The following is a 14,451-nucleotide window of genomic DNA, read 5'->3' on the forward strand; positions in this document are numbered from 1 at the left end:
TCTGCCTGACACCTCAACCAACTGGGAGCCAGGTCAGCACAGTGTGGGGTCTGAGCTGGAGGAAGCTCATATCCCCTGTGCTCATATCCCTTTTTGCTCCCATTTTGCAGTAGGATTATCAGGATGAAGAAAGTTATGTATCAAAGAAGCAACTATCATGCTAGTGGCACCTTGTTAAGGCAATGAGCTGTGCCATGCACGTACTCCAGAACCACTGTACACCCAGACTCCATTCCCCAAACATCTCCAAAAGGACAGTAAAGTGATTCCTGTGAGTGTTTACAACTGAACAATTTGGGTCCTTGTATGTTTAGTGCCCCAAATCAGTAATTTGTGTTTGTCTTTAATCAAGCTGTGCCAGTGTGCACATTAATTTAAGCCTCAGTTACAAAGAAGAAATATGTTACTATAGAGAAAAGTCATTGCCAGAAAAATACACTGACCAGTTTCTAAAAAAATGTGTGAGGTGAAGATCTACAAGCTGCAGAAATTATTGGTTCATACTTTTCCTCTAATTATCAACTCAATGAGTACCCCTTTGTTTTTCAGGTCACTCCCCAATTACATGTTTCCTTTCTTCCACAACGTTTAATTCTTTTCCAGTGTTGCAAAATTAACTGGACAGGTTTCTTAATCTTGTGTCTACAAAGAACTTGTTGTAATTGCAATGAATGCTTTAATTTTGCTGGTGTCTGAAATACGATTTGCAGGGGAAGGGGGAGTGTGGGTTGATGCTGGTTCCATCATTAATAACATTCCTGCAGGGATTGTAGTGGAGGGAGTAAAAACCCCAAAGCTTTTATATAATAACAGCATGTGTTTGCACGTGAGCTGCTCCTTTAAGAAGCCTTGGGCTACTGGAAGTAGAGAGATCCAGAGAAAAGGCAGCCCCATAGCTATAACAGAGGGCAGAGGTTAAATCTTTTGGCATATTTACCATAAGAATGGTCCCTGCACACCCTCTGCCTGAAGGCTTCACTGAAATAGAAGTGTTTGCCATTGGCACTGCCCTGCTGGTAGAAGGTAAGTTCAGTGTGGGACTGAATAAGCAGCAATAAGGTTTTTTCCTCCTATTATTTCTCGTAAGAGGAGGGAAGGAAAATTGAAGTGAGCAGCTGCATTTGTGGTACGCTGACCCTGGTTACTGTGGCTACATCACCAGTTCTTCTGGTGAGTAAATCAGGGTGAGCTGCAAGCTCTTTGCCATGAATATCTGTGCTCCATGCATAGTTGTGGCAGTGAAGTACTTGCAACTCATCTCTCTTCTCAGGAATTTGGGATGTAGTATTTTGTTGTTGACTTTTAAAGGCAATTTTATCTTCTCTGGGGAAAGAGGTTGAAATTACTGATAATCTCTCAATAAAATTGGACTGCTGGGTTAGTGGGTTGTGATGGCTGTCTTGCAATCAAAGATGATAGCTCCAAAAAAAACTGTAAACTGTTAGCACACATCCAGACTGCATTGGTAGCACTGCAGTTAATGGCTGCTGGGGAAAAGTAACAACCATATCAATTTAATTTAGCCAATGTGATCTTTTCTTAAGGCATATGCCACTTACTGAGAGACTGCAATGAAACTCTGAATTTATATCCACCTGGCAGCTGGCAAAGGCTCATAGCTGGGACTATGTTGGTGTCAGTCCCAGGGCCTGGGATCCCATTCCTGCATGGTGCTGCTCAGAAGGGGATGTGGGAATTGTGGGGCCCAACAGCAGTGGAGGAGAAGCTGTAAGCACCATCAGGGTGGGATAAATGTTCATTAGCTCAGCCCATGAACGTGGAGCATGGGTGCTCACCTTCACCTTGCACCCGAGTTCGTACCTGGCTGCAAAGTAAAGCTGGAAATGCTGTCAGACACTCTTCCTTGGAAGAGAGAGGAAAAAACTTCTACTTTTGCCCAGGGGCAGGCTGCTGCCTAAAACAAAGTGCAGGACTAAGCCTGGCCAACAATCCCTGAGCCACACAGCCTGCACAGCCTAGCAGGATCTGCACTCTGATCCTGGAGGGTGGGAAGCAGCAGGAGGACAGGGACAGTACTGGGGGCTGACAGAGCTGAGAGCTGGGTCCTGATGGGGACCTGCAGTTGTGGAAGTTCCAGCAAAGAACCTGTGGTAATCTTCAGTTAAAACAAGATGTAGTCTAATACATTTATGGTTTACTAAACACAAGTATTTTCCATGGGGTTTTAGGCAGAATGTGCCCAATATATTGGCAGTAAAGCTTTATTATTGTCATTTGGGTTAGAAGGCCAAGCTATATAATCAAGGATTAATTCACTTCCTGGAACAATGTGAGACAAAGGCAATGAAGACCTCTCCTTTTTTATGGCAGTTTCTAAGTGCAGTTTGCAAAAGATGTTGTGGTGCAATGAAGAGTTGCATTCTACTTTATTAAGTGGACACATATGCTAATCTAAAAATGAAAATTCAAAACTTTTTTTTTACAATTTAGTAAGTTCTCTATTTGTACACTCATGCTGACCTTCAAGAAAGCAAAATCTGGTAAAGCCTGAGGCTTCCAAAAACAAGGGAAATATAGAAAAAAAAGATATAGCAATAACTCTTCAGTTCTACTCTAAATATGCTCAGAACTCATCTCTCCTAAAGGCTTCTCTGCATTTGAAAGAGTTGACAGCAGTTTTACCCTGTGGGTGGGAGGTAATCTAGCAGGGAGGAAATAAAAACAGCAGATCTCAAATGGCTCCAAATATTTCTCCTGGAAATATTTTGTTATATGTTGTGTAATGATAGACACACATCAGCTGTTACTATGGTTATGCCATCAGCCATTAATGCAATTAAGGTAGAAGCAGGATTTCTGACTAGAAAAAAATCATCCATCTTATGTAACTGCAGAATTAAGACAATAAGTATAAATAACTACACTACTTTACAGAATTAGGGGATATGGATTTTTTCTGTGCTACATCATTTCTTTTTCCAAGAAGAACACAAAGACATAGTGCCTCTCGTCTAAGTGAAACTTAGAGACTGGATGTTGAGTCAGAGCCTCATCAGAGCTAAAATAATTCAGGTTGCCTTGAAAAGGGCATTAAAGGACAAAGCTTGAGTTTAAACCAGTGAAGGATGGGCTTCAGAGTGGCAGCTCTGTGCTGGGTGAATAGCTTGGGTTGCTTGGATCCCTCTCTAAGAACCAACACAAACTTATTTTTTTAAATCTATCAGTGACTGCTTTTCATAATTAGATTATTCCTTTCCATGTATAGTCTATTGACGAGGGGCAGTAATAAGATTGAGCTGGTGTGATTCAAGCACTGTGTACCCTGAGACAGAAGCCCTAAGCGGGGCAGGCTGACTGGAACATGGCTGAGGGATTTAGAATGTTATAATGCATATTAAATACAAACCATTTCTCTATCAAAGTCAGGCCTGGACATGTGTACACCAGCAGCATGTGCTGGCTGTCAGCTCTCCTGAAACCACCTCCTCTGCATCTCACTTGCTCTGAGCCATGTGTCCCTGCATGGAGCCTGACAATCCAGTTTCTCTATTATGACAAAAGGCAGAATTACAAATAAGATCAAACTGCTTCTGCTCCACATGACTGATGAAGCCTGAAGCCCAGGTTTGAGCTGTCACTTATGACTTCTCTTCTGAAAGCCTTTGTAACTGCGTGCAGACTGACCACTGCAGATACATTCCCTGTGCTAAGATTCCACTGTAATTGCTGTTCTCCCATCAAGGAAAACAGCAGTATCATTGTAGATATTTTCCGTTTCCAGTTGAATCACACAAAACAATTCTGTCTTTCAGCCCTGCTTGGCTTCTGTCTGAATGGCTTGACAATTATTTCTTTCCGAAAAATCAAAGAGCTCCGAACTCCCAGCAATCTGCTGGTTCTCAGCATTGCCCTGGCTGACTGTGGGATTTGCATCAACGCCTTCATCGCTGCCTTTTCCAGCTTCCTCAGGTCTGGCAGAAATGTTTTCCTACAGCATGCTCAGAAGAACCACATGAAAATTAACAGCTTAAGTTCTAAGAGGTCTCATAATTAAATAGCTCTTTCTACCATAAGTCGTGGCCAACCTTGTCATTCCCTCAATCTGAAACAGCAAAACAAAACCCTTTGTGGTTATACTGGGCAGGTAGAAAAGCAGATTTTACTGCATATAATCACTGACAGATTATAAGACTGCCAGAGAAGACATTTAGCCAGACAGCTTTACCAGTGGTTATGGAAGCTACTTGAATATCAAAATATCACTCACTACATTATCACCTCTAGATTGACACCAAATTTGTCTGCAAGCCTTTTTCTGTTTGTTGTGTTGCACTGACTTGCACATATTGACAAATTGGCTCCTCACAAAGGAGGCAAATCTTGAAGATCTGGATAGTTGGCTGAAATGTAGATTTCAAATTTAAAAGCCCCAGCTTTTCAATGCACAGATGCAGGGTTATATTTTCTTCTCAATATTAAGAGTACAAATAGCTGTTGTACTGTAAGAGATACCATAGCAAGAAAAACGCTGGAAAGAAAAGCAAGCACAGTAACACCTTTCACAGTGCTTCTCAGACAGACAGGACGAGCACAGGCTATCATTTTACCCTCTCTGTTAATGCAATTTCCAGACATGTCTTCACATTTATCATTTTCTTTGCATATGGCTGGTTTGTTGACAGATACTGGCCCTATGGCTCCGATGGCTGCCAGCTCCATGGATTCCATGGCTTCCTGACAGCCCTGGCCAGCATCAGCTCCAGTGCTGCCGTCGCCTGGGACCGATACCATCACTACTGCACAAGTAAGGGCTAAATGTGCCTCACAACCATACCCACATCCTGCCAAAGGGAGCTGACTTGGGTTTCTGAGAGTCAAAGCAAGCACATACTTATTATTTGTGCACCATATATAAGTTCGTTTTTCTTACACACTAGATAGAGCAAATATAAACAGTTTCTCCAAAGGACGTCTTCCCATACAGGGGGAAATTATCAACCACCTTCAGGAGATATTTCCTCATCCAGATCACATCTGAGTTGTGGTGCCCTGGCCGTGCTTTCTCTTAATCCCAAAAAATATCCATTTCCTCATTTTGAAGAAAAATATATTTATCTTGAGTTTTCATCCAACACCCTGCTGTGCACCAAACAGATCACCATGTCCATGCAGAGTTTACAAATAATAGATAAATTTGGTGCAAGCAGAGAGCTGCCTCTGCAGACAGTGGCTGGAACAGAGCCCATGCAGAGGCACGCTTGGGCAGACAGAGCTCAGCAACCCCTTTGTGCAACACACAGGAGTTTTGGGGTGCAAGAGATGTGTTTTTACCCACAGAGCCTTTTAGACACAGCCTCCTTGTGATTCCAGCAGCAAATGCCAAAACACACCCAAAGCACACAGGGAATATGGTCAGACTGATGATCCTGTTGAGGAAAGGCTGCCAACTTTTTTTGTTTGGCAATTTTTGCAGGAATTCCGCTCAGGCTCAAAGAAATGTATTTTTTCATGTCTAGACAAAGGCCCCAAATAATGCAGGCTGTGAGCTAAATCCATACTAACACCCCTTGGACACTGAAATGCATTTGGAGCTGGAAGAGGAGCGAGCCTGAAAATAAGCATGTCTGGGAAAGACATTTTATTCTCTGCCACACTGACTTTAATGCTTTTGTGTCATGCACTCCTCCAGTCAAGAACATACACTACATTAAGAGCACAGGCAGAAGGGCCCTCAGGGCACAAGCTTCTTTGCTTTGCTCAAATTGTTACTTACTGATGGCCAAACACGGCGCCTACAGGGAACATTTTGAACAACAAAACAAAACTAAAAACCCAGAAGGTGCTCAGGCCCTGTGGTTATTCCAGTAAAACCATCCCCTTCTGGTTCAATTCTTCACATGCTGATTGCAAGAAAGATTAAGTCATATTTCATAGATGTGCTACACCAAACCCACAGGCTATACTGTGTTCTCAATCCATACATTAAACTCCTGTTGACACTGGTTTGAGTTGCATGCCTGTACAGAAGGTACAAAATACCTTTACCTCAAATACAAGGCTATCAACCTTCCATCTTCATTCCCCATGATCTGGTACTCCTTCCAGACCCAATTACATCATCCCCAGGTTTTCTGCTATGGCCTAAGAGTTTCCCAAGAAAACCTTTGTTGTGGCATTCCTCAGCTTGGCATTTGATTATTCATTATCTGTATTTCTGGGAAGAATGAGCTGATGAGAACGTAAGAGATGATTATGATGATAGGATTACTTGGGACTTTACAACCATTCTGGAAGCCGATGTCACAGATTTGTTCGCCAACATTCTGAAAATTGGCCAGGTTTTTAGATTTGGAAGTCAGCCCAGCCCTAAATGGCAAAGCACTGCCTTTAGAGTGTATTGATAACTAGACAAGTCACTCACCTGAAATCAGGTTGATCTTGCTTGGCGTGTGGAAGAAAATAGTGTTATCACCCACCATGGCAGAGAAGGTCAGGATATTTTACTCTCACTTTCTTGGTTTTTCTTAGTTCCAGGCAACCACACTGGGCAACTCTTTTCATCCCCTAAGTGTGGCTCTGGGGTCTGTGAGATGCTACTTTCACAGCAAAGAGGAGAGAACTAGAGAAATAACCCAAGACTATGCAAGAAGAGAAATAACAGGCGAGTCTGAAGGGTATCAATGTCAATCTCAAGATGGGGAAAAAAGATTTTTGCATTTGATCATTAGGGGGAAAAGGAGAAAACAGAAGTAGTTATATGTTAGTGTCTGGCAGTGAAGAAGAAAAGGGCAGATTCTGAGGAAGCTGTCTCTCAGCAGCCAAGAATTCAGGACAGAAGGTGACAGTTTAGATCAAGGTACACATTGTCACTTCCTCTCTGCCTTCACACTCCATTCAACTGCCATTAGAAGTTTGTGAAGAGGGGAAGGATCCCGGTCAATTCATAAGCACAGCATAAAGTTACAGATTTAAAAGGAATTTTAAAAATATAGATTTTTAACTTGCATTTAAGAATTAGGGGAAAACAGAAAATCTGAAGCGATTTATATCAGTACTTCTCTCAATATTATAAAAGAGAAGACAAACAAAACCAGCAGGGATTTCACAGCAGCATTCGATTTCTAAAAGTGGAATTACAGTGACTTTTATCTAATCCTTAACAACCTGGTAACCTGGGTTGTTACATCAGTATTCAAAGATTACCAAACTACTATTTGCTAAAATTGCAGCTGTCAGCTCTGTCAGATTAGAAGTCCTAAATTCCTCTCACACTGACTGCAGCCACCCTGCCACATTCCCTTCATCTAGTTTTGTACCTGTATCAGTTTTCCCTGACAAAATTTCAGTGTTTATACAGAGTGTGTTTTTCACTGAAGCAGGAAGTAATCACCAAGTCAAAAATCACAGTGAACAACAGCAAAATAATATTTTTTTAAAAGGAGTTTAAAAATCCCTTAATTAGGCTATTTTAAAGAGCTTTTTACCATGATATGCACAAAAGAAGCTATTACACATTATAGCTTTCTTATTCCTACAAAAAATGAATATTTGTGAGCACCAGTGACTGGTGATTTTTGCACTGCAGATGAAGTAGGTGCTAACACCTATTTTATTTATGACTAATATATATTTTTCCTTATCAGATGTTCAGATATTTTTGTCTTTGGCAAACTTGGCTGATTTTAAATGATGCATGCCATTAAGTTTGGTACAAGCCATATACTGTCCTGGAAATATATTGTAACTTAATACTATACAGCTATTGTAATTTAACCATTTGCAAGAATGAGGAAAAGGGACTATTTTTCCCCTCCATCATAGAAAATCCTGTTGACCTTTTATTTCAGACACTCCTTTCAAACAGCGGACTGAAATCTAGCTGAAAGTGTCAGAGAGTGCCAGTGTCAGAGATGTATTTTTCAGTCTGTGAAAATCAGCTAAATGTTTGAATAAATCATAAATATTTTTAAAAATACATTCAAAATGTTTCCACAAACTAAACCCCGAGATACAGTTTATGATTATGTCACTAGAAACTGGCCTTCACAATCAAAAGGATTAAGGTTCCATGCTCTATCTAGCACTTGCTAAAAGTTCATCTTTTGGCATCACAATTTTAGCAATCTTTGAATGATGGGGGAGCAGTCTTTCTGTTCCAAAGCAATTTGAGAATTTTTTTTTAATTCCCTGTATTAATATTTCACTGTCTGGAAAAGAGAGGCTTCCCTTTTGCTTTTCAAAGAGAGAAAACCAGAGCATGAGAGTGATTAGACTTAATAGGACCAAACTGCCAGCCCTGGGCCCAAATTAGTAATTGAACCCCATACATATGCATTTAATTGAATTAGGACCTATATGGCTATTAAATTAAATTTTATGAGGCCAAGAAAAGGAATTTAAGGTAAAGCAATGGCCTGCTGTGCACAAAAACAACTGAACTGCTCTCAACTTGTGCTCTTGCTCTCACACTTTCCAGGGGAGGACATGTTTGCCGTGTGAACACAGCACAATTCTTTCACTGTTCTTGTACTTCAAGTGTTTTTTTCTGAGTAAAACTAAAATAATCTCAAGCTTGTTTAGTTTTATATTCATACATTTTTAGCTACTTCTGATGTGTGTGTAAATATTTTCTGATCGTTCAACCAGCAGCTGATTTCACCAGATCTACTTCACCATTAATCTCATTTTGCAAAAGGTCAAGGCCAAAAGGAAAAAATTTAATTTTGATAGTTCTGATTGTCTCCTCTTCAAGCATTCAAAGTGGGGCCCCTTAAGTGTGAGAGGAGAGAAAAGATGAGCTCAGCCCCAGAAATGAGCTTTCCAAAGACAAGCTGTTGAGACATGCCTGGTGCCAGACTGCATTATTGCATAGTCCTTTTAGTCCACATCTAATGAGAAAATGGCAACCCCTAACTCCCATGGAAAAGTAACTAAAATAAACTTTTCCCTGCAGTTTGTCATAGAAAAGGCACAAACACAAAAGTAATAAGATGCTTAGGCTACATTGCTGCTTTGGATTGGGAGTTTAAGAATAATTACAAATTACTGAAAAGTTGCACTTCTATTTCTAGTCCCCTAAATCAAAACCTTTTCGTCTATGTAATTCTAGAGTCATATCATGTGAGTACTACAAACCAGTATTTAAGCCTTTGCAGCCAAAATATGTCTTCCATGGAGTAATCATATGACAGATATCAGTCATTATTAACAATTCTTCATTAGTAATCATTATAAAATTATATTTTAAATTACTAAAAAATAAAAAAAAATTTTGCAAGTACCAAATATAAAACCTAGAATATTTCATACGGAGTATTTTCTTTAATTCTCCTTGGTATTTAAATTGCAATGTGTAGAACTGTCTTTTCCCATGATTAATTTTTGAACACCTGCACCAAACGAATATTCCAAGTTGATTTTTAATGCAATTCAAACTTTAATTTTTTTCCCTGAAGAATGTCTGGAAGATAAGAAAAAGGAGAGGAATGGAACCAGATCCCCTGTAAAAAGGCAGTTTCACCAACAGCCTCGATTTTCCTTTTTCAAAATATCCAAGAACAAACACAAAATAGCTACTGTAGAGTTTGTGGTTCTTCCTGGAGCTGCTGTCTTATGGGGCTCCCCAGCCTCTGTGGCCCCCAGCTGTCCTTCACCCACGAGCCAGCCACATCTGGCTCCATGGCAGGGACTCACCCCATGCACCTCATTCCCAGTCCTTCACCTCTCAGGGAAGGATCAGAGTCTTCCTGCCTGCTGTCAAGATGCTGCTGCCTAAGGGCAGACAAAAAGATTGCTTCTCAAGCTCAGTGAAAATTACATCATTGCTTGTCCCTAATGGGAGATTGGATTAGAAAGGAGTGCTGGGGGAAGTCACTGTTCTCCTCCTGGTGCTGCTGGCATCACGGGCTGGTCAGCGTGGGCATGATGACAGGCAATAACAAAATTATCCAGACCTTTCTGCGTGCAAACAGCAGGGTTAGCACAACATCCTGCAGCAGCAAGGAAGCCTGACTGCCCTCTGCATGAAGAAATACCTCCTGAGTCTTCTCAAGTTTCCAATCTTTCATTACATTCCTATGGTATTTGATGGAACCAGATGAGATAGACACAAGGGAACACTTTGTTATAAAATTAGAAAAAATTACTAATGCTGAGCTTCACATTTCCTGTTATAGGCTAAGTGATGATCTTAAGGGCACAATTACTTGTCCAGTAGAATTTTTAGAACAAGCTCTGTTGTCATATATTCACATATATTGATGGCCAGTAATTTTAGAACAGTGTGTATTAGATATCCACACATGTCAAGCGCTCCTGGCCAGGCAGGAGGGAAGAAGGCAGGGGCTGAGGAGTGTGTGCAGAGTCACATTTCTGATCTGACCCACACTCTGCAATGGGACTGTGTTTTTTCAAACCCTGTTTATTGCCTCACCCTGTTCATTCTACTCTCTGCCTCATCTGTGTCTTTAAGCACATTCCCAAAACACAAGAATATAATGTTTGTAACAGCAGCTGTATCTCCAACATGGTACAAAGCTGAGCATCAACATAACATTTGTCTAAGTGAAAGACACAAAAGGGAAGTGCAGTTTGCTGTTCCCTAAAAGCTTCCTTCGTATTTTATGGAAGATTGTTTCCTCCAGACTCAGGTCAGCTTCAGGATACAACAGCTTGTTGCTGCCTGGGGCCCAAGGGCCTGGCAGCTGTTTCCAGGGGTTTTGCTCATCCCCTTTCCTCTTGCCACAGGGAGCAGGCTGCAGTGGAGCACAGCTGCCTCCATGATGGTGTTTGCATGGCTGTTTGCTGCCTTCTGGGCTGTGATGCCCTTGCTGGGCTGGGGAGAATACGACTACGAGCCCCTCCGAACCTGCTGCACCCTGGACTACAGCAAAGGGGACAGGTGAGGGCCAGGGCCAGCTCCCACAGGAGCAGAGGGGAGCCTGCCATCCCTTGGGGTGGCCTTGGGGGCACACAAACCCCCAGCTGTGCCCACAGCTGTTCCTGGGGCAGATGTGTCTCCAGCAGCTGGGACAAGGCTGGCATTTCCCGAGGCTGGCTGCACTCACATGGTGGCACATGGAACAGCCAAAGTCATGTTCCTCTGGGGGACAGGCTGGTGCTCAGCTTCCTGCCACTCCCTCAATCATACATCTTTTCTGGATTTAGGGCTTGAAACCCTTTCAGAACGCTTCTGGCTTTATGCAGGCCAGCACAGATGTCTGAGTGTGATGTTTGGGTTCAGAATACAAACACCTGTTGTGATTTTCTACAATGCAATCCATCCCACACACAATAGCATGGCACAGCTTAACTGGCCTTCAGGAAATGCTGCACCTGAAGCACACTGACAAAAGTGGTTTTAGCAATTTTAAAATTAAAATTTGGAAAATACTTACAGCAAGTTTACAAAGATGCACTAGAGTTGAATTAACACCCTCTTTTTTTCTTCCCTCCTCACCTTTCCCAGAAACTATGTCACATTCCTTTTTGCTCTGTCCACTTTTAATTTCATGATCCCAGGCTTCATCATGCTGACAGCCTATCAGTCCATACACCAAAAGTTCAGGAAAACTGGGCACTTTAAGGTAAGAAAGCTCCCTGAACCCCTGCAATCACATTAACAAAATAGGGCTGCATTCAGTAGAGATGAAAAAAAATTATTGCTTTCACAAAGGCTTTGACTCAGCTCCTTCTGTCCCAACTCTCCAGTCCTACTTGAGCAGGAGGGTAGTGCAACACAGGATGTGCCATTCAGAAAGTTCATGGAAACACCATCCTTGGAAATGTCAGCATTTTACCAGACAGCCACATTTACCCCAACCTAGTGCTGTAAACCCACCCCCATAAAAGAGGGAGATGGAGCAGTGATCCTGAATATTTCCCTCTGTTAACAAACTCTCCTAAAAAAACTAACACAGAGCATACAGAATATTTTCCAATAGCATATCAGTGTTTATCCAGAGAAATTTATCTCAGGAAGGATTATTATTTCCTGCTGTGCTACAGGCCTTTGGCTTATGGCTGAGGAAGTCAGACAGAGCTACAGCTCTGCAAGGAAACGTGCAGGCACCCCATGGGGGCAGAATGGCCTTCCCATACACACTGTGTGAACACTTGGCTGAGGAAAATCAGAAATCTTTATGAGCTGGAAACAAAGGAATTGCTCTGGTGTGGCAGGTTTATGGGAATATAATGTGGTGATTATATGAGCTGTTTGCTGAGGTGCAGGCTGTACATTCTGGGGCACTATACATGGCTGGTGGGCACAGCCCAACCCCTGCACTCAGTGAAGACTGTCAGATCTCAAGAGGAATGTTTTATTGACAGAGACAGTCAGGCAGGCTTGTTTGTAGCTGACTGGAATAAATACATGTGCCCTCTATATATTTCTTGAACAAATCTGATCTACCACAAGGCGTGTTGCCACCTCTGCCACTCCCCACCCATGCCCAGGATCAGGGTCTGGTGCTGCTGTCCTTTTCTGTCCCATATCCTGTTGGCTGCTCCTCTCCTGCTGCTGAACACAGACCAGGGTCCCACTCCCCTCTCCCATCGTTTGGTGCAGTGTGTGACTGTGAAACACAAAGAAACCTATTGCTCTTGTTTTTCAGTTTAACACTGGTTTGCCGTTGAAGACGCTGGTCATTTGCTGGGGTCCCTATTGCCTCCTGTGCTCCTATGCAGCAGTGGAAAATGTGATGTTCATTCCCCCAAAATATCGCATGGTACGTCAGTGCCACCTCAGAACCCAAACAATGAGGTTCTCCTCACTCTCCTCTCTCTGTCTCTATGCAACAATGCCAATTTACTCACTACTGGGTTCACTTGTAAAAACATCTATTAAAAGTAGTCCTTCAGAGCATTCTGTTCATCTACTGTAAGTACAGTGATATAACAGGCATTGCATTACTGCTTTGATCAAGCAAAAACTTAGGAGGCCAGGGGTATCTTCCTTCAGCAGTTAGTTAGGAGTGTGTAACCTGTACTGTTCTGTGCCATGTAAGAGCTTTTTGTGTCCTGCCCAAAGTGAGCTCAGAATTTTCATTTTTAAAGAGACTGTTTGTCTCATTCATATTTCTAATACTTCTCTCTCCTCAAGGAAGTTGTAACTGATCACTCCTAAGGTTCTGCTCCTCCTTTTTCCCCTTTCTTCTATGAGTCTTGGCTCCAAAGCCACTGCTGGGACTCAGTAATATCACATCAAACCTTTCAACTTCCATTCTGTGCCCCAAAATCAGCCCAGTTTCAGGTCACCAAATGCATTACTGTATTCAGTATCCCACATTAAATGTGTTAGCAACATCAGCCTGTTTGTCCATCCAAAGGTGTCCATGGCACACCTTTCACTACTCCTGAGTGCTTGTATTCACTCTCAACTGAATTATCCCTGTTTCAGGCAATGCCAACCTAAATTCTGTCTCCTGGAAACTCTTAATTTCTTGAGTTGGACTTCTCACCAAAATTGCTTCTACTTCTCCCCTGTCTGGGTGTAGCAAGCTAATGCCATTGGAGACAGGTTCTTTTTGGTAGAGGGAAACTAAACATAGGCTTCTCAATGTGTTTTCCCAGTAATAAATACTGTGTCTCATGACAGATTCCTGCCCTTATTGCCAAGACTGCACCAACGGTGGATGCCTTTGTATATGCCCTGGGAAATGAGAACTACAGAGGAGGAATATGGCAGTTCCTCACAGGACAGAAGATTGAGAAAGCAGAGGTTGATAACAAAACTAAATAACCCATTATGGCATTAAACAAAATTACTGTGGGTACATCACTGAAAGCAAAATTCAAGAGAAAACTGTGTGCATTCTCTGATATGTATGTGCAAAGGTGGTTCCACATTGGAAAGGCTGTGCATTGGCTACAAACAATGAAGTATGAAAAGAAAGCCCTCCAGACAACTGTCCAAACCATCATGAGCTGCTTGTCAAACAAGCTGCCTTAAACCTGTGTCAATTGTCATCAGTCTCATTTTATATGTCACTGGGAATAAACTATGTGCTGGAAAGCATTTTTTTTCTCCTGATAAAAGCTAACATAAAAGCTCAGCAAATTAACTGAAGCAGGATTTTCATTTACCCAGTGAGGCCTCATCAGATCAATCTGTGCAGGTTGTCCATATGGTAATGTCTGGATTACTAGAAGATTAAACCAGTATCCAGTATTGACCATGTCTGTATAAATAGCTTGTTCATCTGAGCAATTCATTTTCAGTGCACCCAAAACAGGAGTTTCCAAATTTCCATCATGAATCTGACATCCTTGTTCCATAAAAACGTTTTAGGGAGCATGTTTCCCCAGTAAGGAATATTAACTTGGCTCCTATTCAAATGAGTTATTGCATGACATTCAGCTTTGTCACACACTAAATTGCATCAGATTTTGCAGCTGCTGCTTAGCAGGACAATCAAAAGCTTATAGTCCATCATAAAAAACATTCATCTTTTTGTTGAGCATTGAGCAAAAACTAAAGGGAGGTATGAGTCA

General features: G+C 41.9%; 1 protein-coding gene across 1 annotated transcript; it reads left to right on the top strand.

Annotated features, from left to right (window-relative positions):
- Positions 1-887: 887 nt before the first annotated feature.
- On the top strand, positions 888-13,899 carry RGR (retinal G protein coupled receptor). The gene is made up of 7 exons (XM_033066441.1): positions 888-1,023; positions 3,774-3,930; positions 4,644-4,765; positions 10,708-10,861; positions 11,429-11,546; positions 12,573-12,686; positions 13,556-13,899. The coding sequence occupies exons 1-7, from the start codon at positions 945-947 to the stop codon at positions 13,697-13,699; spliced, it is 888 nt and encodes a 295-aa protein (XP_032922332.1). The 5' UTR covers positions 888-944; the 3' UTR covers positions 13,700-13,899.
- The last annotated feature ends 552 nt before the right edge of the window (positions 13,900-14,451 follow it).

The sequence above is a fragment of the Catharus ustulatus genome, chromosome 8, assembly GCF_009819885.2.
Source record: "Catharus ustulatus isolate bCatUst1 chromosome 8, bCatUst1.pri.v2, whole genome shotgun sequence".
Classification (NCBI taxonomy): Eukaryota; Metazoa; Chordata; class Aves; order Passeriformes; family Turdidae; genus Catharus; species Catharus ustulatus.